Raw genomic sequence first — 27879 nt, 5'->3', positions numbered from 1 at the left:
CTGTCCGCCATCGCTACTGTTGTTTACACTACTCGCGCATGCGCAGATAAGCTGGTTTGCTGCAGCCGTCCGTTGTGCGCATATGCGATTTCCACTTCGATACCGGAAGTTCCTGAAAATTCTCTGGACCTGAATTCTACGGAGCCCCGTAAGGGATTTGTGGGGAAAAAATAGCGCAGTGGATCTGTAGCTCTTCCTAATCGTGCAGTATTGGCTCCCGTACTTCAGAGCCCGAGTTAAACCAATAGCACGAAAGTATGAACACAGCGTGTGTGTATATAGACACATCACTTACAGGGCTCTGTTGGTTTCAGTGTCAGAGAACAGGATCACAGTTGTTATGTACACGAACGGCCAAAACAACGTTGTGTTTAGTGTCATGCAGCTGTAACACTATTCTTAATGAGGCAGCACCATCAGATTTTAATTTTATAAACAAATACTGAAGTGGCAAGAAAGGTGGGCGACTAGCTGCCATTTTTAAATCTGTTTCAGTGCAAAGAAATTACATTTGGTCATTTTAACTCTTTTGAAAATCTGTTTCTCAGTGTAAGGTGAACCAAAAGCCATCGTTTTAATTATTTATAGACCTCCAATATATTCTGGTACATTTATTGAAGAGTTTGTTGAATTATTGCCAGATATCTGTACTGACTACAACTTATTATTAAATAATATATGTATTATTAATACAACGCCTCTGTTTATATTAAGGATCTGGTCCTTTCTGATAATTTTGTGTGTGTTTTTAACCTTTAGATCATTCTAAATACTCAGTTAACCTTTGTGTTTATTAAGAAAAGATAAATAAACAGAAAGTACAAGTGCTGAGTTTATGGAAACCATAGCTATGTCAAAAACAGTGAATGCACAGATAGTTGATGAACTCCTGGATAAGTTTATTTGGAAAATCTCAGATGTCATGGATGCTGTTGCTGTTCCTATTAAAATTAAGACAACCTTGAGCTATCTCCATGGAGGAATATTATGACAGTAAGGTCCTTGGAATCAGAATACAGGAAAGCAGAAGATAAGAGGAGAAAAACTAAACTTCAAATTCATCATGGCCTCTGTAAGCAAAGTGTTTGTAATTTTAACCATGAGTTCTTCCAGGCTAAACATTTTCACTTATGGTCACTTGAAAATTTGGTATGGTGTTTGTATTTTATTGTTTTTGTTTTAATGTGAAGCACATCGAGTTACCCCATGTAAAAAAATTAGCTAAATAAATAAAGTTGCCTTGCCTTACTTCTTGTAAACAGGGCCTGTTGATCTTTGTGATGTAAAAATGATTGCCTGATTCTCCAATAAAAGCAACAATGCTGTATGTTAACGGAATCATTTACTTCTGAAAGAACACTTCCTTCACAGTAACAAGCTATTGGAGAAACACTCTGAGTGTATTAATATTCAAATCGGGTTTTACCACAAAATACAAACTATACCTGAAAACAACAAAGTCTAGAATTTAACCCTCCTGTGGCCTTCAGGTCAAATGGACCCAAAGTTAGGGCTTCTCTTCCTCTCTTCAGTTTCAAAAGCTTCAGGAGGGTTAAAATAAACTCTGAATGGCATTCTCCTAAACCAAATGAAGCATTTCTTGTAAAATATGTGAAGCTTTTGTTTACATCCTGTTTCTATTGATTACCGAGGATGTGAAAGACAGCAAAATGTCTCCTTATGACTCATCTTAATGCCACAAAGATGACTGAACAGTGCTGCAGATAAAAGCAATCCGGGAGTCTTTAAAGTTAAATAAGTGGAACCTCATTGCGTCGACTGAGTGAGTCTTGACGTCTCAAGCTGTATTCACTTCCTGAAGACAAATCTAAAAATGGAAAGACCCACAAACAACTGAAGCACTTCAGTAAAGCAAAGAAGCAAAGAATTACCACTTGTTTAAGACTTAAAAGGGTTATTGATTGCAAAGAATTAATGCAAAAAATATTCAAAGTCAACATTTTATTTATTTGCTTCTTTATTTTCATTTGTCCAGTTTCATTTTAGACCCTGAACTAAGGGTTCCCAAATGATGGGCTGCAGACCAGATCCAGACATAGACTGGTCATCTCTGGACCCAGTTAGTCCAGTTGTTTCCAAATATTCACAAAAATAAAAGCTGCAGAAATTCATGACTCCAGCTTTTGCTGGTTGAAGTGTACAAACACAGATAATAAGTCATTAACCAAACATTTTGGCTATTGTTTTAAATTCATTTATGACCACAGTTTTTATCTCACTGTAATAGATGCCACTGACAGTCATTTTTGAAGTTAATATGATTTCTGCCTTCTCAAGAACCCACACCTGGTGTTTCACAACCCACAGTGCGGTCCTGACCTCCATCTTTGGGAATCTGCGCACCCTTTGGTTAGTGCAGTTAGTCGACCACCCATGATGTCTGCTGACACGTCAAACTTCCTGGCTAAACCTGCACTTTGTAAAGACCATTATTATATTATCCGATATAAAAGCATCCCTCTGTGAGGATTTATCAGAGTATTAAAGAATAATCTTACCAAACACAGAGGAGAGGAAAAGCCTGATTAAAGACAACTATTCAGAGCTTTGAAGAAAATTAATATTTGCTGATTCGTTCACACAGTTGTATTCCAGTTTTTTATTTTTTGTACATTTTTTTCAAACTACCTACTTGATACTTTGTGCTGTTTTAACTAACCACATATAAAAATAGTGTATCTCATTCAGATGTGTGGTGTTTTTATACTTTTCAAAAAATGTTCAATTTTACTTACAAATGTTTTCCCCCCCGAGAGATTTTTTTTAATTTCTCCAAAAATATTATTCTTTTCAAAGTCTGCTTCAACTTTTAGCTCTATTTTTATTTACTTATGCTACTCTTCTTTTTGTTTATAACTTCTGTTCTGCTACTTTTGGCTAGCTTTTTGATACTTTTAGCTTTTAGCTTAGCTTGCGTTGCTTTTAGCTAGCATTTTGCTACGTTTAGCTTTTGGCTAGCATTTTACCCCTTTTGCCTTTTAGCTACTGTTTTGCTACTTTTAGTTTTCACAGCTCAGTTTGAGCTTTTTCATCATATTTCAGCAGCCATTCAACACTCAGCGTCCACGCTGCATTTTCGCCGGAAGTGCTTTTTCTTGCTTTAAAAATACCTTTAAAAAAACAACATCAAGTTTGTGATTCAACATGAAATAAAACATCTGACATACAGGTTGTTTTAAGGATATCAGCCCACTGTGTTTGCTCAAGAAAAAGAAGTGTTTTAATTTTGAAAGGCAAGACAAAGTGTCTGTGTGCTATTTTCATCAATGATAAGTATCAGTAGAGGAAACAGCGGTGAGGTTTTTAAAGAGATGGTGGGGAGCAATGACTTATATGTCCATATCCATATAAGTCATTGGTGGGGAGGTACCATCACAATCAAAGCCTGGGACGAGGACAGGGTCTCCTTGAAGAGCAGCAGGTCTACCTGCGCTCCGGTCAGGCGTGGGCTTTTATTTTGAAAGTCTCGCTCGGATGTTGTGAGGTCTTTGTCGCTGCTTTCACACCGGTGTGTTACTCCCAAGGTGATGAGAAAAAAAAAAAAAAAAAACCAAACAAGGTGAGCCGAGTATCCCCGGACACAGAGGATCCTGTCCGGACGCAGGTAAGGACTCACCTGGCTGCTCAGCTCTCTCTCACAGCTTCCCTGTGCTTTACTATCAGTAAATCAAATAAACAAGCTATTTTTATAACTTTGACAGCCTGTTAAGCTTACGGTTAAAAACTTTATGGGACTACTTTTTTATGATGACCTGTTTGGTGTGTAATGAAACAGAAACCTCCAGGCCTTCTCTTAAGATGATACTTTTTTTTAAAGTGCTGCTTTGACTTTAAAAGACTTTAAAGCTATTTTAAACTATAGGTATTCCTGGTTTCATCGTCTCTTCTCAGTTAAAGAAACTCTTTTTCTTGTCTGACTAGTTTTTCCACTTTGAATTCAGTCCAGACCTCACTTGTTTATGGCCACAGAGACCTACAGCTGAGCCCCTGTGAAGCAGCAGGATGATCCCGGTGGGGGAATTTAAAAGTTTGGGAACCGAGCTGAACTCCCAGTTTCGGATCCTGAAGCCCTGGTGGGACGTTTTCTCGGAGTACCTGTGCATCGCCATGCTCATGATTGGGGTATTTGGATGCACATTACAGGTGAGGCACCGGAAGAGTCAGTGTTACTGATCAGAAACTACCAGCTTGTTACGACCTGACTTTCCTGAAGGAGTCAGTTATTTGCTTGTTTTGTGTCTATTGTTCTCCAAAATGATGTGCTGGGAGTGTCCACCCCCTCACCTTCACCCACCCACACACACACAAATTTGACCTCCAAGTCAACCGAAAACAGACACACTTCAATAACTTTTCTTTCCCGATGCACTTTTCCACTCACAGAAAGTGATCCATTTCTCTTTCTCTTGTTTTCTGTCAACATCTACAAAGTTTGGGACTGTTGCTTTATTCAAGAACGGCGGCAGTATTTACTACCCATTCTCCAGATTAAATCCTTACTGACGCTGTCTGGCATACTGTATCTCTATGTCAAAAATAAAAGGCACACAGTTTGTACAAAAAAAATCAATATTGTCACAGTTCTGTTCAGTTTTGTTCTGTCATTTGCCCAAAGCACAAAACTGTAACCAAAGCTCAACTCAGTTTATTGTAACAGGAAAAAAACTGAAAAATTAAAGAATATTTACCATATGCTGCATTTCTCCTCCTATTAAAAAAAAAACACTGCAAGAAATAAAACAATAAATAATAAAATTAGCTTGAAGAAGTACATATCCCCCTCTGCCTTTCATGCCAGAGTTTTAAAACTAGGATCATTTTATGTTGAGAAATCACATTATGTGCAATCTCACATGTTAGCCTTCAAAGTGTGTGTTGGAGATGACTCTCAGCTACACCAAGTTTCAACGTAATATCTGTATAATTGATTAAGTCATAGCCCTTTTTGTGTTTGCTTAATTTGTTCAGCTATGGCAGCCATCTTGAATTGGGTTGACCCCCTTCCAAAAGTTAATCACATGTAGACGAACATCCACTGATTACTTTCTAAGAGTTTCATCACAATCTGTCTGGTGGCTCATGAGATATTTTGCTGAAAGACACAAATGGACACATGCAGCTGCCTTCAGATTACAGGTATTCGTTGCAAAGTATGATGTTGGACATTAAAAAAGGATTATCCTGAACTATATCAAGTGGTGCAATTTGAAAGAGTTTTCTCCAGTAGTTTTCTAGATGTGTTGGTATTCTGAAATGCAGGTCCACGCTCAATGTAAACTCAGAACTTGGTTGAATCTACTGGAAACCAGTGCCATAGAGAGCATTTCTCTGTGGCACTGCTGGAAACTATACATGGAAGTTTTGAGTCACATCATTAACCTACATTAAGCTGGCTGTAGTCTGTGTACATAAACAAATATGGTAGGTAAGTTTAATGTTTAATGTTTCCTTTTGTCCAATCTTCATGACTTTGCAATGAGTGCCTTTAAAGGAAAGCAACTGTTTTTTTTTTTTTTTTTTAATAATTGTCATACAACAGAAATCTGTAGAGTTTGATCCTTGTGTGCAAAAATCTTCATTCGCCCCTCATTTCTTTACATTCTGCTTCCAGGGAGCCAAATGTTATTGTGATCTTTTAAGCTTCGATGTTTCTTTGGAGTTTCTGATGATGTTTTTAAAGTTTTTATTTGAACTTTTGCTGCTTTTTTCAGTTAAGAACTGAACCATTTTCAGAAAAAAAGTTTGTTTTGTTTTGCTAAGTGACTGGACTCTGATCTATGAATAATATTTCAGGCATTAAAGGCTCTTAAATTTAACACCAGTGTTGTGTTGGCACATAAACAACTGAGCAGAACACCTAAATCTAAATAGGCTTTTTAGCAGACTGTCATAGATCTAATTTGTTTCCATTTTCTTAGTTGAGTCTGAAAACGGGAGTGACTACATACATTAGTATGAAAATAAACTTATATAAGTTCAGTAAAATGCCCCTGGACATATTTTTCTTGAAGTTATTTTGCTTCTATCACGAGTTCCAAGCTTTTAAACTGGAGTGAGCGTTTTTTTTCTTTTTTTTTTTTTTGCGAGCTGAATCCATCTGCATATCAAACTTCCTCTTCTCTCCTGAGGGTCGTTAGGGTCTTTATTGGTCCACGTGAGACAGAGGTTTTTGGTCCACATTCATGAAGGAATGAGTTGGTGTAAAACTATCTTGGGATTAGATTCAAAGCTGTTGGAAAGCTGACACCTCCTCTGTTTGAAGTTGATCTTTCTCGTTTGACAAAGATGGCTCCTTTTACACATCTCTCAAACCATCTAGCTTCTGTGTCCAAAATATATACACAAATATGTACTTTCCTGTCCTCAAAGGAGTGTCCCTTACTCTCGGGATGCAGGTGGGCAGCTGAGTCTTGCTCTGAAGAGTTGTCCCTCCTGTGTTGTGCCATGTACTGGTGTGTGGTTGTTTATTTCCCATGTAAAGGTCTAGTGTTTTGGATTTTTGAAGTGAAAGGTCTTCAAAAAATAAAGAATCTAAAAGTCCAGATGCCTTTGAACTTACTACGATTACCATTCCTTGGATGACTGAGAACCTTCAACGGCATAGAATAATTAAGCCCTCAGGAGTTTAACACTGACCAATAACCATAAAACATTGAATTAATGGCCCAGCATTCCTTAAATGAAGACATATTGCCCCCACCTTCCATGCTAAATGTTTAAACAAAAGTCTTGTTACAACACAGGTATGTGTTTGGGGATGTGTCTCACCTACAACCACTCAAAATTTTATCCACCTGATCAGCAAAGTTATAGCCATTTTAATGCTTTCTAAGGTCAGCTGGCTACAGCAGCCATCATGATATGGATTGACTCCTAAAGTGAATAAGTTCTAGATGAACCACCGATGATTACTTTCTGGGAGTTTCATTAAAATCTGTCCATCAGGTTCATGAGGTATTTTCTCACCAGACACACAAACACAGAACACATGCAGACGATTGCGTGATTGCTTGCCTTTCATGGTGGTGGGCAATAATTATAGACTTTTTTTATCTGCTTCATTCACAGCCACTGCTTGCTTGGTATGCTAATCTTAATTATAGAAATAGAACGTAATGTACAAAAAATATGACTGAAAATAATGTTCTGTCCAATCTAGCATGAATAACAATAAAACCATTGGGTCATTTTTATGACTTTTACCGGCATGTCTGAATGAAGCATGAAGAACATTAACAGAAAGGTGACCAGGAGTGTAAATTACTGAACGCTAAAGCTTTAAACAGATTGATGAAGCTTAATTTTGTGTTTAAAAATTATATTAACAACAAGGCAGCAATAGACAAAGTACCAGTATTTAATATGTCTCATTCACAATCCATTCATTTATTTTCCACAGCTCACCCAAGACAAGATTGCATGTCTGCCCATCCACTTCACCAGCCCAACACCAGAGGCCATCAACTGCAGCCACATCCTCAACTACAGGGAGAACGAAACGTCGCAGGGCGCCTCGGTCAAGCCCGAAAGCCCCGTCATCCAGGAGGTGTTTGGTCGTAAGAACGGCCTGGACATTCACCAGTACGTGTTCATCAACCATTTCTGCTATGAGAGGGACGTGCACTGGTACGCAAAGTACTTCCCGTACCTCGTCATGATCCACACGATGATCTTCATGATGGCGAGCAGCTTCTGGTTCAAATTCCCCGGAACGTCCTCCAAAATTGACCTGTTTGTCGCCATTCTCACAAAGTGCTTTGACTCGCCCTGGACAACGAGGGCGTTGAACGAGGTTTCAGAGGAAAGAAGGGAGGAGAAGCTGGGGATCTTAAGGAGTAACACCATCACAAAGGATTCCATAGAACGGCGAGCGGACGAGGAGGAGAGTGTAGGGCTCCTCCTCCGCTCCTCCTCGGTCAAGTCTAATCCAGAAAAGAAGAACCCAGAGCCCCAGACGACTCTCTCTGTGCTGGACAAGAAGGAGGGGGAGCAGGCCAAAGCTCTCTTTGAAAAGGTGAAGAAGTTTCGGACTCACGTGGAGGAGGCTGACATCTTGTATCTCATGTATGTGCTGCAGACGTCGCTGAAAGTCCTCAAGTTCCTGATTATCATTGTTTACACAGCCGTGCTGGCACAGAACATTGAAATAGTCGTACAGTGCAACGTCCCCCGTGAGCTGACCGGCTTTGATGTTTATTGCTGTAACCACAACAAGGCCCACCTGTTCTCCAAGCTTGCCTACTGCTACATCTGCTTTGTGGGAGTGTATGGACTCATGTGCATCTACACCCTCTACTGGGTGTTCCACCGACCTCTGAAGGAGTACTCCTTTGACCATGTACGGCTGGAGACGGGCATCAACGACATACCGGATATGAAGAACGATTTTGCATTCCTCCTGCACCTTGTGGACCAGTATGACGCTCTGTATTCTAAAAGATTTGCAGTGTTCCTCTCTGAGGTCAGCGAGAGCCGCCTGTATCAGCTCAACCTCAACTATGAGTGGCCCAACAAAAAGCTGCGCACCCGTCTCACCAAGAACTACAGGGATCGGCTGGAGCTCCATCTTTTAATGTTGCCGGGACTTCCTGACACCGTTTTTGAGCTTCCCGAGGTGGAGTCACTCAAACTGGAACAAGTGAACAATGTTACCATCCCAGCTGGCGTGGCAAAGCTGGACTCTCTGCAGGAGCTATCCCTGATCTACACTCCTGCAAAGCTTCAGCTGTCCGCCCTGAACCACCTCAAGGAGCATTTAAAGGTTCTACGTCTGACTTTTGAGAATCCAGAGGAGATTCCTGTGTGGATGTATACCCTTCATGGTCTCGAGGAGTTATATATCAGCGGTCCTTTAACCAGTGAGCTATCCAAGGGTGCCACTCTGGAATCCCTGCGAGACCTCCGAGCTCTGAACCTCCTCTCCCTCCGATCCAACCTTAGAAAGATCCCCCCCAGCGTGGCGGATGTCGCATCACAGCTGCAACATTTGCGCATTCACAATGAAGGGGTCAAGCTCCAAGCGTTCAGCAGCCTGAAGAAGTTAACAACACTTGTTTCACTGGAGCTGTCGGGGTGTGAGCTGGAACGCATCCCGAGCGCCGTTTTCAGCCTGAACAGTCTGCAGGAGTTGGACCTGAAGGACAACAAACTCACCACCGTGGAAGAGATTCTGAGCCTGCAGCACTGCCGGCGTCTGGTGATGCTGCGACTGTGGCACAATAAAATCACCTACATCCCCGAACACATCAGCAAACTGTGCACTCTGGAGACGCTGGACGTAAGCTGGAACAAGCTTCGAAAGCTTCCCTCGCGGCTCTTCTACTGCACCAAGCTCAGGCACCTTGACGTCTCCCACAACCAGCTCACGTCTCTTCCTCCTGAGGTGAGCATCCTGCAGGGCCTTCAGTTCTTCTCCGCCGCCTTCAACTCCCTGGAGACGCTGCCAGAGGAGCTGTTCTCCTGTAAAAGACTGAAGACGCTGGTTCTTGGTAACAACTGCCTGTCGTCTCTTAGCTCCCGAGTGTCCAACCTGGCCCAGCTGGTGCGGCTGGATATTAAAGGGAACCGCCTGGAGTCTCTGCCCGTGGAGATAGGGGACTGTCCTCTGCTGAGACACAGTGGACTGACAGTAGAGGGCAATCTGTTTGACCTGCTGCCGTCAGATGTACGAAAGAAGTTGGATCGAGGCAAAGACTGAAAAGCCATTGATTGACCAGGACTTGTCTTTTTTTTAGAAGAGGATGGAGGTCAGTTGTTTTTATCCATTCAACCACATCGTTGGATAAAATATCTTTGAAACAATGTAAAAGAGCATTAACCTAAATGCCAAAAACTCAAAGACTTATTTGCAGATTGTGAATTGTGTCTGTACCACAACAAGAAAAACATCTGTTATAAGTTTATTTCAACAACATATTTTTGCTAATTTAACCCATGGGGACTCTTGTTTTACTGATGTAGATAACATAATGTTGGGGGGAAAAGTTTTATTTAAGATCAAATTCTGAACAAAACAAGGGCTGTCCACTACACACAAATAAAACAAAGAGTGAGGTTTGGCGTTAGAACAATCCTGGCCTTTATTTTGACTTAAACGCATGTTGTTGGAACAGGTTTGAACAGGTTTTTACAGCAGAAGCAGGAGTGTCCCACTCTGTTGGGTCATGTTGTTCCTGTTCAGGTTCAGAAACAACAGAAGAAAAAATTCCTTTCAGGTGACAGATAAAACAGATCCATTGGACGTGGTCAAATGGAGAAAAAATGAATTCATACACACTTGTATGAAAAGGTCAAACTTAATGAAATCTCTATTGAGGCTATTTTTTACAGCAAGAAGTAAACAAACTAAAATGTTATGTCTGAGTTTTTGAGGTTGTTAGATTTACTCAGTGAACTCATGTAACTTTCAAACAGTTTTAAAGAACCAAGATTTTAGGAAATGGGCAATGAATTAAAGGTCTATCATTCCTTAAAGGATTGCGTATCGCCCTCCACTTTTCATGTCATGGGTTTTAAACTAAGATTGTCTCATGTTGAGAAAAGTCATTGTAAGGTTCCAAACCTTGAACAAAAACCAAGATCACATGATGTTGTGAGATCTTAATATGTGTCAGAGATGACTATCAGCTACAACCACATTAAACTTTTTGCCAAAAAATTGAAAAATTGACTGAGTTATCACAGTTTTTCTGTTCGCTAATATTAGTTAGCTGTGGCAGTCATTTTGAATTGGGTTGACTTTAAAAATTGACTTGAAGATGTTTATTCAATGATTACTTTTTTTGAGAGTTTCTTTAAAATCCATGCAGTGGTTCATGCTAACAGTCTAATGTGATCTAATGTGATCTGTTTGTGCTCTGAGTATGTGTTAGGGATCAGTCTCAGCTACCACCACACCAGATTTTAGCTCAATATCTGTAAAACTGACTGAGTGATAACCGCTTTTAGGTTTGCTGAGGCTGCTTAGCTGTGGCGGCCATCTTGAATTGGGTTCACTCCCAAAATTAATCAGATGTAGATGTCCGTCCGTTGATTACTTTCTGAGAGTTTCATTCATTTCGATCCAATGGTTCATGGGAAATTTAGAGAATAGTCACACACACAAACAGGCAGAAACATTAATGCTGGCCTTTCAAGGACAGACAATAAAGATTTTATTTTATATATTTTTTGGATTTTTTTGTATCGCAGAGTGTTTTTTTAATACACCTAAAATTAGTGCAATAAAACTGAGATTACTGCAGCTGGTGTAGGTCCATTTTACTTTATAAATACAATCAGGAAAGGATCAGAGAAAGTGCTCCTTCCCTGATTTTTTTCTCTCGGTGCAAACTTCATGTCAAACAGCCTCAAGGCCCAAACTCCTCTGCAGCTGCTCGCTTTTAGCCTGAACCACGATGTGCTCGTGTTCTGGCTTGCAGGACAGCAAACGGGATCCCGACGGTTTGCAGACATACCTGTGAGTTAAAAACACGCTGACATCAGAATGTTTGACGACGCCCATGGCTGCGAGGAGTTTTTAGCGCGGCCTGTCAATCATTAACCCGTTTCTTTTTCTCTGAGTCAAAGAGGCAGTCAAGTGTGTCACCAGCATGAACAAAACAGGTGCCACTGCAACAAAGTAGCACAGGTCTTGGCAGGAAGTGACTAATGTCTTTATGGTGGCTGCAGTCTGACAGGAATAAAGTCATCAGTTAAAGGAATGTTTCAGACAATTTCACGTTGGCTTCTGTGGAAACGTTATAAACAGATAATATCTCACTAGTTCCAGATAGCTCTTCGCATGACCTCAGTGTTGAGAAGTAAAAAAGGTCTGACAGGACTGACGGGTTAGTTGAAACGCAGCCAAGACCAATGTGGGCAGCTGCTGTTTGAACTCAACTACAATCTCCCACACTTCAAAGCAGACCATTTGGAAGTTTTTTCATAGGCCTTTATACTGCTGACAGTGTTGCAATACTTGGTTATTTACATAAAAGTCTGTGGCTTTTTGAAAGCCATAAAATAAAAATGGACATCAGTTTCTACCTGTAGCACTTCAGGTGCCGCCTGGGGCACCTGCTCCTGGAATACCATCATGGTTTAGCATATAAAACTGTTTAACACAAAACACTGACATAAATAAAGATAGATGAGGTGACTCCATTAACTTCCACTGTGCAAACTTTAAGGCAAAGTATCAGGTTTTTTTTGTTTTATTTTCAGAGCCAGAGTCCATACATACCAAAGTCAAACCTGATCACCGTCCCACCTTGTTAACAGTCTGTCAATGACAGTAAAACTTATTTTTTAAGCTACACGAGCTACACGAATCAACAGAAACCAACACCTGAAGAAATAAAAAAGATCTGAAGTGTATTTTTGGTTTTTAGTCGGGAAAATGTCCCATTCATTTACATGTCAATGTCCATTTCATTCAGAAACAACAATGTTGACCAAAGTGCTTCACAAGGAGGTCAAAAACAAACAGGAAAAAAAAGCATCCATAAAACCAACAGGTACAGTGAAATAGACGTGAAAACAAAACTAAAACAAGGAAACAGCACAACCGAATAGATCTGATGAACTCAAACTGAACTCAGATTAAAAGCCAGAGTTTTCAGGTGAGATTTTAAAGACTGTATGGACTCTGCAGTACAAACATGAAGAGGCAGGTGGTTTTGCCGCTGCAAAAGCCTGATCCCCTCTGTGCTTTAATTCAGCCCTCGGCTGCACTAAGAGCATCTGCCTGGAAGATCTCAGAGCTCTTTAAGGGTTATAAAAGTCAAGACATTCAGCTAAATAACTGGATGCCAAACGCTTATTAAAAATTTAAAAGTGAGCAAAATAATTTTAAAGCCTATACAATAGTGTAAATCAGCTAAACCTGGGGTGATGTGATCCTGCCTTCTGGTAGCTGTTAAAAGACGAGCAGCAGCGTTCTGGAGGATCGATTGTTCAAGGCCAAAATATAGAGAATTGCAGTCAGAACTTGAGGCGATAAAGGCACGGACAAGTGTTCAGAGGTCTTTTGGTGGAATGTAAGATTTTGCTTTGGCAGTCTCATGTAACAGATAAAAACTAGACTTGACAACTGTGGATATTCGCTTCTGAAATTTAAAAGAACTGTGTAGAAATACTCCAAGATTTTTGACAGTGGAGGACTTAAATGAAAAGGTAAGACTTTAAAAAAATGGTACTGCATCCCACCAACAGGGGGCGCTTGTCCTTTGTGGCTTCAACTTCTGGCTTCCAGTCCTGTGTCCAGTTATAAAATATGCTATTGATACAAAATAGATTTAAAAAGTTGAAATAATAGTGTTTTGTGAACCGCTAAGAAGATTTTAAGACTCAAGTTGTTTTAAAAACACAAAGTCTGCTTTGTCCGGGTCTGCTTGTACGAGCTAAAGCTAGCATCTCACTGAACTGCAACTGTCAGCAACAAACTGTGACTAAATGTCTTGAAAGATTCCCGTTGGTTTCTTAATTTCCTTTTTTTTTCAGAGCTGCATGGCATCACGCTTGTGTCGCACGAGTTTTGAACTCAGATTTTGTGCAAGACATTTTCTCTCAAACTCGTCACAGTGTTGCCACCTGTCTGGGACGCTTTCTTAACTTAGTTCCTGTAACAGTACAGTACAGTACAGATGCATATATTTTTTTTGACAATATGTGTGCAAACTCAGCAAATCTTTGTCTTAAATTCCGCAGAATGTCGCAAATGTCTCATTCAGTGTGGAAAAATGTTTGTGCTTCCATGCATTTTTGTGTCTAGAGCCCAACAGTCGCAGTCCGGTGAGATAATAGCTTAATGGTGGCTGGACTTAAAGGAGTCCACTGTGCTCCTGGCCATCGACTAGTCAGTCATGTCAGGCTTAAACTATTTCCTCAAACTGAGGTTGTTCAGCTATCTACAGCAGGTAAGATATTAACTGTTCATTCCCTTTCCACAAAACCCCACTCCAAACCGTTTTATAGGTGTGACAGCATAGTGCAGTCACAGCACGGCACCAGATCTGTACTGTTTACATTTGAAGGATCGGACCATAAAGCTTCCTTCATTTCCAAAGGTTAGGGTTAGTTTACCAGAGCTGACAGTCTCTGCAGCCCCGTGAGCCGAAACATGAATTTAAATACAACATCCGAAGGAAAACCTTGGGGTAAATAGTGATTCGTGGCTTGGGATTTCAGAGTGAATTAGAATGCAAATGAATGACTCGTGAGAGATTTGGAGACATTTGTAACTTCGTTCTTACACGGACTTTTTCAAACGTGCATGGGTGACTCAGCAAAGAAAAACCAGCCGCTCTGGTGATGAGTGAGACAGTGGATGTAGTTTTTTGCTTTAATTTGTCACCAAAACTGACTCGAACAGTTACATCTATTAGATTCAGTTCCTTCGGCAGTGAAGTCGGATCTCAGTAACACTAAACTGCCCTGAGTAAACAAGGAGTTTCGACTGAAATCAGTCATGGAAACACTTGGTTTCCTCTGTGGCTGATGTTATTCTGATCTTACAATCAGACTGACAGGGTTTACACACAGACGCATGAACTCTGTTCAAAAACACACTTGGAAAAAACATCAAAGTAACACATTTTTCACTTTTTACATCAGATCATTGACAGATCTCAGGACTTTTTTTGTTGTTGTCCTGTTCTTTCCTTTGTCTTTCTCTCTCCTGACAAACCTTTAGGCTGATGTCAGCTTCATGGAGTCCTGCATATCTGAATGTTTGTTCAGGAACAGGCCGATTCTGGTCTTTCTTGTTAGAGTCTACAGGATCTCCCAACCTGCAGAACAAACCACCCACAGCCACAGTATTTGCTCAGGAAGTACTGCCGCACTACAACACACCCACACTCAGGAAAATGCCACTAAGCTCTACCTAGTGGCTGGATGCGCGTCTAAAACTGGATTTGGCACTCGATTTGCCTAAAATATTTATTAAACAACACTGTGTGCCAGACCTCTGAGCGGAAGCAGTGAGCGGAGACGAACTGTGTGGTTTTCTCTCTGGTGAAATCAGCCAGTGGCGCACGGGAGAACAAAACAAGCATTGTGCCACGAGAGCTCGGAGCACAAACAGCAGCGGACTGGGCCAAAGTTACCTCCCGGTCCTGACAGAACAGGGCCGTCTTTCAGTTCCACTTCCACCGGGGTTATCTGTGGGACCTTTGCAAAGGCTCCTCATTGTTGTGCTCCCCGGCGGGGCGTTATTCGCTCCGTCCTCGATGGACGACCTTGAGGAAATATCGAACGCTTGGAAGTTCTCTTATATTTGAGCAGTACAATCTAGGAGTTTACTGAGAGGACAGTCCGGCCACTTTTAAAGTAATGTTCTGTCAAGGAGTATTAGTAGTTAGTACCTTATCGGCCGTGACATCAGTTACAGAGCGAGAAGCGTGGAGAAAGAGGCAAAAGTCTTCATCCAGGCTAGGCCAAACAATTTAATTGTTTTTCAGGCTCTTAAAACAACTCTTTCTAGAAAATGACATACCTTTATCTTATGTTAGACACATCCACAGCCTCAGCACCATTGACATATAACTGTCTATGTCAGGGTTATTCAACTAGTGGCCCAGGGGCCACATCTGCTCCGCGAGTGAGCTCAGTCTGGCCCCCCGATGAGTTCATTCAAGATGAAACTAGATTGTAAATCAGAAAAAAAATGACATTTTTAAAAATCTGAAAAAAAAAAAAAAAAAAAAAATCGATCAAGGAGGGGATCCTGTTATATAGATGATCTATGAGGGGCTTTACAGCTCAGTCCGCCTGCTACCAAGTTCAATAAAAAAAAAGCTACATTTTAAATCATAACAATAATTGCCGGATGTCCAGCCCGACCTGTTGGCTTTCAGTAAGCGTAGAGGTTTAATACCGGCTAATGTAGCGCTCTTTCATACCAATAGGTTGTTTTTCAGAGGATTTTTAAGCCTAAAAAACTATGAAAAACAAGCACTTGAAGACCTCTGCTTCTTTCTCCAAACTTTGTGCTCTATGACTGATAAGATACTAAGTACTGATAACTATTTATCAGAATATCAGTTTGAAAAAGACCAGATTATCCCTTTAACACTTTAAATATTGAAAAACAAAGTTGTACAGTAATCCTATTGGGGCTTTCATATCTTCCTGCATGCCAGAAATTTGACAGTGTTCATTTTGATTTTAAACAACATTGGTAGCAAATTATCGCACCTAGTTTCCCTTAGTAATCATCACATCAGGTTTTAAACCACCTGGTATTCCAACATCTTCTCAGACATCCCAAACTCTAAGGATGTCTACAGTTTCAATCTGATAGAGAAAAATAAAAAAAATGACATCAAGACTTCAAGTTCAAAACTTTATTTTGCGCCTTCTTCTGCAAATATTAAAGTGAATAATCTCACTTTTGTCTTAAAGGTATTTGTATAAATAACATTTCAACAAATCACAATAAATGTTGCTATTTACAAAGTCACAGGAATATTAAGTCCTATTTCAACAATAAATAAGGAGTAAATTCAAAGTCTAGGTAAATCTAATTAAGAGAAACACAACTATGCAAAGCAATCAGGGTGCACCGTGTCAAGTTTTGTCATTTAAAAAGAAAACGCGTGTATGAACTGCTACAATTCTTACACAGTCAAAATAATGCAATAATTAGATAACACTGGGGGACAACTATCTACAAATGTGCACTCCCAATTAAAGGGAAAACAGATATATGTCAATTTAAAGTGCCTAAACTGCACTGTGCAAAAGGTGTCTACAGTATATAGCCACCCATCCACTGAAAATAAGCTGCCAAGACAATATGTCCTGTGTCACATATTAATGCTGAACTACCAATAACACAATAATCCTTTACACAGCAATGTATTCAAGTCGCCAGGCATCGAAGCAAAAAAAAAAAAAAGAAAAAAAAAGTGAGGTTTGAGTTACGCAGAAGATTCCTCTCACTAACTGTGGATGTGAGCAAAAAGGGAGTTCATCATATCCGGCACGCACGAAGCTCGGGCCACGTCTATCGCCGTCTGACCGCTGGCCGTGGCGTGTTTCAGGTCAGACCGGGGCGCCAGGAACTCCACAACGTCCCGGTGGCCTTCCCGGATGGCAATGTGGATGGGCAGGGCGCCGCCCTGATCGGGGAGGTTCACAGAGGCGCCGTGCTCCACCAGAACCTGCAGGGTGTCGAGGAATCCCGTCCGCGCCGCGTCGTGGGCGGGCGCGATGCCGTGTTTGTCCTGAACGTTGGGGTCTGCGCCCTTCTCCAGCAGCAGGCTTGCTATCTTGGCGTTCCCCATCATCATCACCTGGGGGAGACGTCAGAAACACGGAGCAGTTTGCATTTTAAGCACTTGGGAGTAACTTGTCAAGTCGTGCACAGAATACCTCAGTCTACATAAATGTTATTATTACACCGAATTACTAAACAATCCCATCTTAAAGCCGTGTACAGAATTATTCTGATACTTAATACTTAAAATATTAAGTAGAAATGAAACAATTTGTAATTAAAGCATTCATCAATGTACATATAATGACTAAGCAACAAATATGACAATGACTCATTTAACTCAAATAGAGCAAGTTGTGAAAAAGAATCTTTCTTAATGACATTTTATAATATTATAAGTTTTCTAGTCTTAATTTTAGCAACTCAAGTTAGAGTACAATAACACTCCTTGTGTTATTATACAAAAACACTGACTAATGGTTATAGTAAATGATAGTAAACTATATTTTACTATATAAATATATTTTATTTATATTACATGTAAAGTAAGTTCTTTCAGCTTTCTTCAGGGGTTGCCACAGTGAGCAAAGCCACACAAACGATTTGGCAATTGTTTTACGCCAGACGTCCTTCCTGCCGCAACCTGGGCTTGAACCTGCAACCTCAGGATTGCAAGACTGCGGCGCTGACTGCCGAGCCACTCCCCTAATTAATATTACATGTACAGAGCAGTAAAAACTACAGCCTCAGAGATTTAAACCAGACAAAAACAAAACAGGGATTATTTGTCACCCCCTGCCATAAGGTGAAGGCGGACGATAATGGTTTTTTTTGCTTGTGTCTGTCTGTTCTAAAAATGTTTTATAAACTAATGGTCTGATTTTAAAGAAACTGTATGTACATCTAGAACTGACAAATCTTAGGAGACAATTCAATTCAAGGTGGCTGCCACACACAAATGACTAATTTGGTCCATTTTACCGATATTGTGCTAAAACTGGGTGTTGTAGCTGAGGGTCGTTCACAACATATTCCAAGCGCTGCTCGTTACATGAGATCTTTGCTTCAACCTTTAGCTTTAGCTGTTGGAGTCAACCCTGTTTGTCTGTTAGCAAAATATCTCATGAGTCAGTCTAATTCGAGCCACATACATCAGTCAATTTTACAGATATTGACCTAATATTTGAGTCATTCTCAACACTTCCTCTCAGGGTGGCGTCTACCAACATCAACTGAGCGCCTAACGCTATGTTCAAGGTTTGACAAAGAACAGATACAAAACTCATTGTCCTCATTTCTCTACATAAGAGCTCGGTCTAAAAACTGTGGCCTAAAAGGCAGCGGGCAATAAGCATTACTTTAAGAAATGCTAGGCCTTTAATTTAAGAGCTGCAACTCCAGAACAACTGGATGGACATCATCTTCTGTTCACTTTCAGCAAGTAAAATCAGAAATTATTTGTACTTTCATGCAGCTTCTGGCTGACCAGGTGAAACCAGGCAGAAAAACGAGGATAAGAAATGTAGACACTAACATTTAGCAGCCTGGGAACATGGATGTTGAAATAAAAGAAGGTGGTGTGTGTGCCATTTAGAGGATGGATCACAACAACTAGCAGCATATTTCCACGGAATGCCTTCAGTATCTATAAAGGCTTTTGTAAACATGAAGTCATGTGCGAGGGTGAAGAGAAACGCTCACCTGCAGGGCAGTCCTGCCGAACTCATTCAGAGTATCGGGATGGACTCTGCATTCCTCCAGGATCCTCTGCACCTCCTCCGCATTCCCTTTGGCTGCTGCCGCCGTCAGCGCTTTCCCCGCGTCCATCTGACTCAGGACCATGGTGTCCTCTGCTCCTGCCTGCTCGGGAACCCAAGAACCCAAGTTACGAGGCGAAACAAAACCCCAGCTACGGGCTTCTCGTTCAGGCGAGCAGAACGCGACAAACAGCGAAGAGGGCAGGAAGATTGTTGTCGGCTACACCTAGCTAACGTTACAGCATCCGGCTAACGTAAGCTGGAGCCCTCCGCTGTCGCCTTGCTACGCGACGGTGAGCGACAAGTTTCAACAGCGGGCCATTTTAGCTAAGCATGCAACCACACAACACTTCTCAACACGTATTTTGTTGTCTCAACAACAGAAAAAGTACAAGTCAAGTCGACTGAACGTTACCAACGACTAGCATTTTAGGCTAAAAGCTAACACCAAGCTTTCAAGCATACCTTCTTCGGTTTGATAAGATCCAAAAGCGTCGCCAAGTTCTACTGCCCGCTGTTTCTACAGCCCGGTTATTTTAAAATAAAATTCAAACGAGAAAAGTTTATCAACCTTAAACAAATACATTTGCGCGCTGAGCTGCAAACAGCGGTGTCCTCTGTCTACAATTTACAAACATTGGAGTTATCGTACGCTGACCAATCACAACCCGCCTAGTAGGCGGTGTCCTTCCATATATGGTAAAAGAGGCAGGGCTATACCGCTGTTACTATGCTGTCACTGTGGTAACAGAGACAGCTGACCAATCGGAGCGCGTAGTGAAGAAAGCGGGCGATTCGTATACGTTGGTGTCTTCAAAGGGCAGTTCATTCAGATTCCCATCCTTTGGTTGTATTTCTCCCGAGCAGCTAGGGGAAAAAAGGCGGGTGCAAAGTTTTAATTTTAGGCGGAATTTATCGACTGTGATTGCACAATGTGACGGCTAATTTACCCCTTATATGGTGTCGAAACGGTCGAAGAAAAACAGGATTACAATGCAAAAACAAACAAAAAAACAACACTGAAAATAAATTGCTTCAGGGAAATAACTTTATTTAAATAATTTGGACATAGTATCACAGAATACACACAAATCAACTATTTGAAATTTAGATTTCATAAAACCTTTTTAAAACAAGCTAATTAACATTAAAACAGGTGACAATTTAAAAGACATTCATTAAGTGCAGTAAAAATGATTGTTTTGCTTTTTTTTGGAAGTTCAGGAAGTAAGAAATATGCAATCAAGCATCTGTAAAGCTTTAAGCATTGGTCCTCAGCTGGTAATCTAAAAGAAAATGCAAAGGGATTATTTAAATAGCTAAAACATGTCAGCTTTATATTTCTACATCACAGATGGTAAACTCCATTCCTCAGGGGCTGCTCTCCTGCATGTTTTAGAGGTTTTCTTGCTTTAAAACACCTGCTTTAAATGAATGACTTGTGGACATGCTGCTGGAGAACTTGATGACTTGGTGAAGAGGTGATTAAACTATTTCAGTCAGGTGTGTTGGAGCAAAAAAACCTAAAACCTCCAGGACAGCGGCCCTCGAGGCCTGGAGTTTGACACTCCTGTTCTACATCATTTTGTATGTTGGCATTTGTTTAGATACTACAAAAATAGACAGTATTACTCACTCACCTCCACTCTGTGTGATGTAGCGCACCCAGGGTAAAGCTTGATATCCACTTTTTTCTATGATCTTCATGTATCGAACCTAACGAAACAGAATGAGATGAGTTACAACTTGTTTAGGCAGGAACAGAAGAGTGAATCATCAAACTAAACAAAAATCCAAGCCCGATGTGAGCTCGTCAGCTCTTACAGGACCTGACTTGACTGTGCAAAACTGTAAACTGTGGATGGAACAGAAGCAGAATAAGGCGCTTTAGTAACAAATCTGAGTAAATGAGAAATCATACGAACAAATTAAAGGTCTAGCACTCTTGAAAGGAATGCATATCAGCCGCCACCTTTCACATCAGAGTTTTGGACTAAGATCATTTTTTGAGAAATGATGGAGTCATAGCTGTTTTGGTCTGAAAATAACATTGTGTGGCATCTTGTGATCTTGCATGATCTGTTAGTGCTTCGAATATATGCTGTGAATGACTGTCGGCTACCAACGACATAATTTTAGCTCAATAAATTAAAAACAAAAATAAAAAAATCACTGAGTTATAGCCATTTTTGTGTAACTGTGTTTACTTCAAAAAGGTCAATCAGTTGTAGATGTACAGCCAATAGATATTAAATGACAGTTTCACTGTGGTTTATTATTTTGTTCATCAGATAAACAGGGTCAACTCCAACAGTTGATGCCAAAGTTTCAAGCAAAGATGTTACACATTGTGTTGTACTCAAAGCAAAGCACAAAACTCAGCTACTACCACGCTAAATTGTATCTCAATACCTGTAAAACTGTCTGAGTTATATCAATTTCTGTGTTTTCTAAAGTTGGTTGGCTGTGAAGGCCATCTTGAATTGGGTTGACCTCAAAGGAAAGATGCACATCCAATAACTTTGTGCAAGTTTCAATGAAATTTACTCACATGTGTGATTTGAATGTGATATGTTGCTAACGGTAGAGACAAACACACGCCCATGCACAGATGCTCCACCTTTGCCAGTGGGTAATAAATATACCACACCCTGACAGAGAGTTCAGAGCCAGGCATACTTGAGGCTTACTACTACAGGCTCTATTTCTGAGTTTCCCCACCAGAAACACACTGATTGCACACACACATACCTGGATTCCTGAGACTGTGAAGTAGGGGATTTCAAATTTGACTGTAATGGGAGGTTTGCCCTCTGCCTCGTCGTTCTCCACACTGGGTAAACCAAAGTGAGCTCTCATGAGAAACTCTTTCCCTCCCTGCAGGGATAAGACACACACAAATAAGTCAAGCAGGTACGCAAAGATGGACACACGTGAGTAAAAGTAGTCTTCATTAAAAAAAATTTAAATAAAAGAAACTCTTGATATTTCCTACAGGGAAAGACTTGATGGTCCAAACCACCAGGTTCTTCTCCGGGACATATTTGGCGTGACCCGTGCTGGTTTTGAACTTGGGTGAGTCTGCGTCGCTGGGGACAGGGACTCTCACCTCCACGTTATTCGCCACAGACTGTTTTTTGAACTGTCCCTTTGCCTAAAAACACAATGCACAACAGAGAGGCAACTTGTGAACAAAATAAAATAAAAAAAATGCAACATGACATGGCAGTAAAAGCTTTACTCATCTCAGAAGTTTGGAAATGTGTTAAAATGAAAGAAATACTTCAAACAATTTGAAGTGGGGTTCTGTGGAAACATTATAAACATTTAATATCTTACCTATTGCAGACAGATTTTTGATTTAACCTCAGTTTAGACGACTAAATATTAATTTAAAGTGGACAGTTGCTGTTTTAAAAGAACTCCAACGTTTCATATTAATTTATGCAAGCTCTATTTCATAGACCTTTACCCCACTGTCAATTTCTCAATACATAGTTATTTTTAATTAATTTATTCGTGACAGTGTCAACTTCTTCTGTTTTTGCTGTGAATGTTCTGTAACCTTGGTGTACTGCTGCCAGTGTTGGCTAGGATTCTCTTGCAAAAGAGATTTTTAATCTCAATGGGATTTTCCAGGTGAAATAAAGGTTAAATAAAAAGTAACACAGAATTCATTGGTTATTTGCTAGCACAAAAAGCAGCAGCAGCAAGCTGTAGCACTTCTGGAGCAGTCTGGGGCACTATTGGCATTAATTTTATAATAGTTTTGGCTGAAATAACTGTGAAATGCAAAATCAACGGCAGTCTCAAAGTTTATAAAATAGTGTTTCTATGAAATGCTAATAATTTTTTTTTTTCAAAATTGGAGTTATGTTAAGATGGTGAAACCCACACTGGAAATGGGTCTGCTTGGACCAGCCATTGTTAGCTTTGTCAATACTGTCCCAGCAGAGCCTAATATGAAATGGATATAGATGAAACCGCTGATAAAATGACGTTTGCATGCTTGGAAACTTTAGAGACTGAAGTTAATCCACTTTGGTCTTGGCTCTGCTCAGACTAGCTGTTGTTGTGTACTGAGGTTAGAACAGTGAACGCGTTTGTGTTGCTGTTGTTGCTTCTTGTCACCAGATGGCGCTGCTTCGACAGCATGGGGCAGAAGAACGTGACTGAAGGGAGTTCTGTCGTGGCGCCTGGTGTGATAGCACGCATGTAACAAAGTCAGAGAGTTTTACCAACCGTCTCCTTATTTCCCCTAATTTACCTTAATTTAATTTCCCTAAAGGAGTCTTTCCAAGGGATCAATAAAGTTCTATCTATTTACTTTACAGGCCAGAATAAATACAAGGATAGTGACTGACAGCCCATATCTTTCATCAATTCTTGCCTCAGAAACTTTGCTCAGCAGGGAAAGCTGCTGAGCATTTGAAGCCTCGAGAAATAAACCATGTCCTAACATTTGGCCAATAATTACATTAATTTCTATTTCTCCAAACTGAGGTCGTTTAAACATCTGTCTACAACAGGCAAGATATTTGTTTATAACCTTTCCACAGAACCTCTTCAAAAAAGCTGAACAATCCCTTTAAAGTGAATCTTAAAAGATCTTTTTTTTCTCCTCCTCGTGTTCCTTGCTGTCCCAGCCTTTTCTGGCTTGGGGTTGTACTCTGTACCAAAATAACTAATAACATGAAAACGTCCTGCTTTAACATTTTCCATCTTAAGTGATGCAAATATTAAAAAACTAAATTAAGATTTTAGATTATAGGTAGACAAACGCATTAAATTAAGTACCTTGACCATGATTTCCACTCTACTGTGAGAGAACTTCTCTATGATCGACTCGATCCATATCAGAGGCTTCACCTGCGGGACAAAAACAGAAGTACATCCTCACGCAGTGCAAGCACGCAGACGTTTTTCTTGTGTTTGCACGGATAACCTAAAATAAGATCGCCTCGTAAGATCATACGTGAGTGTTGATACGGTAGGACATGAGCTCAGACTCTCCATCGGGAGGAATGAAGGAGATGGTGCGGTCGCTCTCAAAGCGCGACAGTCGGACACACTGGTGGAACTTTACATCCTCCATCACCACCGTCTTCCCTTTGTCACCTGGACACAGGACTCATTAACTCATTGGGGCCCAATTCCTTTTAGATTTCACGACACATCAGCACAAACTGAAATTATTACCGTAAAAAAAGGGAGTAAACTCTTTATCACTGTCCCAATTCTAATTTCTTAAAGGAACACAAAAGTTTTAGTTTTCCAACAAACTCTTGGTTTCATTTTGTTTGTTTTATAGGTTACAGGAAGTTAAATGAAGAAGCAGATCACAGCGCCGACAGACTGTACTCTTTAAAAGATGTAAAACGGAGTTGTATGCGTACGTCCAGTGAGGGCAAACAGGACTCGATCGTTGAGGCCCAGGCGCAGCTCAGGCATCCCAGACAACATGGTCTTCAGTTTAATGCTGCCCACGATGTCGCTGCTCATCACACTGCCGTTGGCGTTCACCTGAAAACAAGGTGTGAAGAAAACGGACTGCAGTTGGTAATGAGATTACTTTCGTTTGTTGTCGTCAGGCAGTTCAACGAAATGTTGAACCGAAGCAAATCTGAAATACACAACAGGATCCACACATGAAAACACTAAAGGAGCCCAATATTACCAAAAACATTTTATATTTTTTTCTATATTTTATTATTTCAGAAAGACTAAAAAGATTGCGAAAGCATGTTTGGGAATTTTGCCCATCTTTTGTGAAGCACAGCATCATTTAGTGTTTTGATTATTTGTTTTAATCTGACAAAAGCCTTCTTGTTCTGTCATATCAGAGGCATGTCTTGATATTTTCCACCATATTTAAACTCCTAGTAAAAGCTTTGAATTAGCTCTTTTTTTGAGCTAATGTTGTGAGTTTAGGCCCTGTTCATACCTAACACTAACACTGATTCAGTCCCGAGTGGACAGCTATAGGCACAGCTGTTCACACCTGGCAGTAAAATCCATCTGCAGTCAGCAGATCTCTGCGTGCGAACAAACACAGAACCACGTCACTCAGTCAGCTGAGCAACACACACAAACACTGCTCTTTTTCTTTGGTAATTTATTGATGCTACATTAGAATCAGCTATTTAACCCAAAGCACCACAGACAGCATTAATAACCCCCAAATTATCCCGCTTTGAAATAATAAATATACTTGTAACCTAATGAATTCTTAGAGTGAACATAAACATTTGGCCAGTTTGTTGGATATTTAAATGTGACTTCATGAATTTCTTTTGATAAAGACAGAAATTTCATTTATTTTAACCGTTATTCGTTTTTTCCCGAAGGCAAGCCTTTATTTCCAATGATCGCTCACCTTTGGTGGCAGTGGGAGAGCATGTAAATGCATGTGTCTGTTAGCAAAATATCTCAGGAACCACTGAGTTTATTGAAACTCTCAGAAAGTAATAATTAGATGTACGTCTACAACTGATACATTTTTGGAGTCAACCCAATTCAAGATGGCCACCCCAGCTAACTGACCGTAAGGAAAACAAAAATGTCTGTAACTCAGTAAAATCTACAGATACTGAGCTGAAATTTGATATGGTAGTAGCTGAGAGTCATTCACAACACATACTTCAAGCACTAACAGATTATGTGAGATCTTTGTTTGAAATTTTGACATGCAAGGCGATATGCTGTTTTTAGTTTTAAGTTACTTCCATTCTGCTTTTAAATCAGACTGACTTTCCATACTTTGGTAGAAGGTGTAATTTCAGTGTCTAATAATATTCTGTCTCAATACCTTGCTTCAAATGTGCTAAAAATGTTAAATTTTCTGGTGGATTTCAGAGACAGATCACACCGTGTAGCTGGAAGTTGGATTAATGAAGTGGCTAGCAGGCTAACAAATTATCAGCACAAACTGATTAGGCTGATTTGCTCCTGGTATTATTAGTCTCAGTCTGTTAGAGAGATTTCTTGGACATATTTTCTCATGTTATTTTGGTCCGAGCTACAGCAGCCACAGCAGACAGACTGAAGAGCCGGGTTCACTTCGCAGCTTGTTCGACTCCATCTTGCTACGTCCGACACGCTGCACCTCTACAGGACAGTTCACTCCCGCTCGTTCTCTTACCAGCACATTGATGGACTCGATGACGTCGATAAAGACCTCGTTCTTTTTGTATTTGATGCCCTCTGACCGCCAGGAGACAGCGTTGGTGACCGTGGTCGGCACCTTGCTCTTTGCCACCTCCAGCTTGGTGCCTTCCTGGGTGATGTATCTGCATGAGACGACAGGACGTGATACAAGACGACGTTTTGAACCGATTCACCCATTTATCTGTGTAAACAAGTCTCACTCTTGGAGGATCTTGCTGTCAGTCGTCTGAGGAAATCCAAAGTCCATCAGTTCGTCCAGCAGCTCATAAACCACCACAAAATTATCCTGAATGCTCTCCTCTTCCAGCTCTTTGAAGTACTCTGTGAACACCTGCGTAACACAACAATTAAAGACAAAATGAGCAGCTTCCAGATTTATAATAAATAAGCACCATATGTGGAGTTCAATAGTAAATGTTTAAAGCATGTTTAATTTTTACTGAAACACTTCAAGTGCTACTAACCTCGACTATTTTGTAGAGAAATGAGTAAACGAGAGAAGCGTTTGAGTTCTTGTTTGTGGTGGCAACAACTGTTTACAGGGAGAGTTAAGGATTACAGCTCTACATTTTTCATTTTAAGGTCAAATAGTCTTCCCTTCAAACAAAACACATCGAAGTTTACGATAAAAAAAAAAAAAGGTGGCTGTAAATAAGTGATCAAGAAGTCAGGGTGAGGATACGGTAGAGGTTGCTGTGTTTGATCCACAGGAAGTGAACGCAGCCGTGAGACATTACGGGACTGAGGAGGCCCTCCTCTTCCTGCTGCATGAGCAGAGGCATGAAGTGGTCGATCTCTGCCATGTCCACATCGCCTTTGTAGTTACGACAAATCAGCACCTGAGCGGGAAGAGAACAGCGTGAGGTCACCTTGTTGATTGATTGTGTAGGCGGAGTTACCTCATTGGTTGATGACGTAGAAGGAGGCTTGGCCAGCTGTGGCAGACCACTGTAGGACACTGAGGAGGTTACTGTCGCAGTGTTTATCAGGGAAAATGGAAGCAGAATAAGTCAATTTTGTTAACAAAAAAACAGGTTTGAAAACAAACTAGTTCGAGACAGAATCACTCCAGACCAAAAAAAAAGACCAGAGTCCCATATTTCACAAGGGGAACCCCCAAGTTTTATAATGATGTCACACAGTCTTTAAGAAGTTTCCTATCCGGACAGCGGGAGGCGACCGGTGCCGGTCCGATAGGTGGTGGTTCATCTATTGAAGGTTTGTATCTCAGGTGGTCCACAGTCAGTCTCCAGACTTTTGGTTGTAATTTCCACCAGGAGCTAAACTAACCACATCCCTGAAACTTTGTCCTTCTTGAAGCTGAAGAATGACACAGCTGTAGTTTTTTACTCAATTAACTGCGACACACTGAACCATTTCACCAACACACTGTCTGTATTTGATATTTACACGTTCCTGTGTTCGGCTCTAGATACGTCACATTTCAGAGTGATCACGGAAAAGAGACCCTAGTAATTATTTCGGTCTTTTATTATTAATTTTAAACTATCCATCCATCCATCCATTCTCTTCCGCTTATCCGGGGTCGGGCCACAGGGGCAGCAGCCTAAGCAGGGAGACCCAGACTTCCCTCTCCCCAGCCACTTGGGCCAGCTCCTCCGGGGGAATCCCAACGCGTTCCCAGGCCAGCCGAGAAACATAGTCCCTCCAGCGTGTCCTGGGTCTTCCTCTGGGCCTCCTCCCGGTGGGACGTGCCCAGAACACCTCACC

At 40.8% G+C, this 27879-nt stretch overlaps 3 protein-coding genes across 4 annotated transcripts in view; 1 reads left to right on the top strand and 2 right to left on the bottom strand.

Annotated features, from left to right (window-relative positions):
- Window positions 1-3565: 3565 nt before the first annotated feature.
- On the top strand, window positions 3566-11195 carry si:zfos-323e3.4 (volume-regulated anion channel subunit LRRC8E). Of its 2 annotated transcripts, none has more exons than XM_017430474.3 (3): window positions 3566-3625; window positions 3991-4164; window positions 7421-11195. In XM_017430474.3, exons 2-3 carry the CDS (start codon window positions 4024-4026, stop codon window positions 9716-9718), a joined length of 2439 nt encoding a protein of 812 aa, XP_017285963.1. In that variant the 5' UTR covers window positions 3566-3625; window positions 3991-4023; the 3' UTR covers window positions 9719-11195. The 2 variants fall into 2 exon arrangements, with proteins under 2 accessions (XP_017285963.1, XP_017285962.1); XM_017430473.3 differs by having other exon boundaries at window positions 3572-3625; window positions 3963-4164.
- Window positions 11196-16334: 5139 nt separating this feature from the next.
- Window positions 16335-19644, bottom strand: cdkn2d (cyclin-dependent kinase inhibitor 2D (p19, inhibits CDK4)). The gene is made up of 3 exons (XM_017430456.3): window positions 19447-19644; window positions 18926-19084; window positions 16335-17300 (listed from the first exon to the last, which is right to left on the bottom strand). The coding sequence occupies exons 2-3, from the start codon at window positions 19064-19066 to the stop codon at window positions 16947-16949; spliced, it is 495 nt and encodes a 164-aa protein (XP_017285945.1). The 5' UTR covers window positions 19067-19084; window positions 19447-19644; the 3' UTR covers window positions 16335-16946.
- A 367-nt stretch (window positions 19645-20011) lies between these two features.
- Window positions 20012-27879, bottom strand: part of ap1m2 (adaptor related protein complex 1 subunit mu 2) — an 11902-nt gene continuing 4034 nt past the window's right edge. The window contains exons 2-12 of the mRNA XM_017430507.3: window positions 26831-26987; window positions 26613-26680; window positions 26349-26479; window positions 26123-26270; window positions 24378-24504; window positions 23957-24099; window positions 23779-23850; window positions 21977-22135; window positions 21733-21858; window positions 20622-20697; window positions 20012-20267 (exon numbers count right to left, since the gene is read on the bottom strand). Coding sequence (XP_017285996.1) covers window positions 20242-20267; window positions 20622-20697; window positions 21733-21858; window positions 21977-22135; window positions 23779-23850; window positions 23957-24099; window positions 24378-24504; window positions 26123-26270; window positions 26349-26479; window positions 26613-26680; window positions 26831-26987 — 1233 coding nt within the window. The 3' untranslated portion in view covers window positions 20012-20241. The remainder of the gene's footprint in view (window positions 20268-20621; window positions 20698-21732; window positions 21859-21976; window positions 22136-23778; window positions 23851-23956; window positions 24100-24377; window positions 24505-26122; window positions 26271-26348; window positions 26480-26612; window positions 26681-26830; window positions 26988-27879) is intronic.

The sequence above is a fragment of the Kryptolebias marmoratus genome, linkage group LG3 (assembly GCF_001649575.2).
Source record: "Kryptolebias marmoratus isolate JLee-2015 linkage group LG3, ASM164957v2, whole genome shotgun sequence".
In the NCBI taxonomy this organism is placed as follows: Eukaryota; Metazoa; Chordata; class Actinopteri; order Cyprinodontiformes; family Rivulidae; genus Kryptolebias; species Kryptolebias marmoratus.
This window is presented reverse-complemented; position numbering and strand designations above follow the sequence as displayed.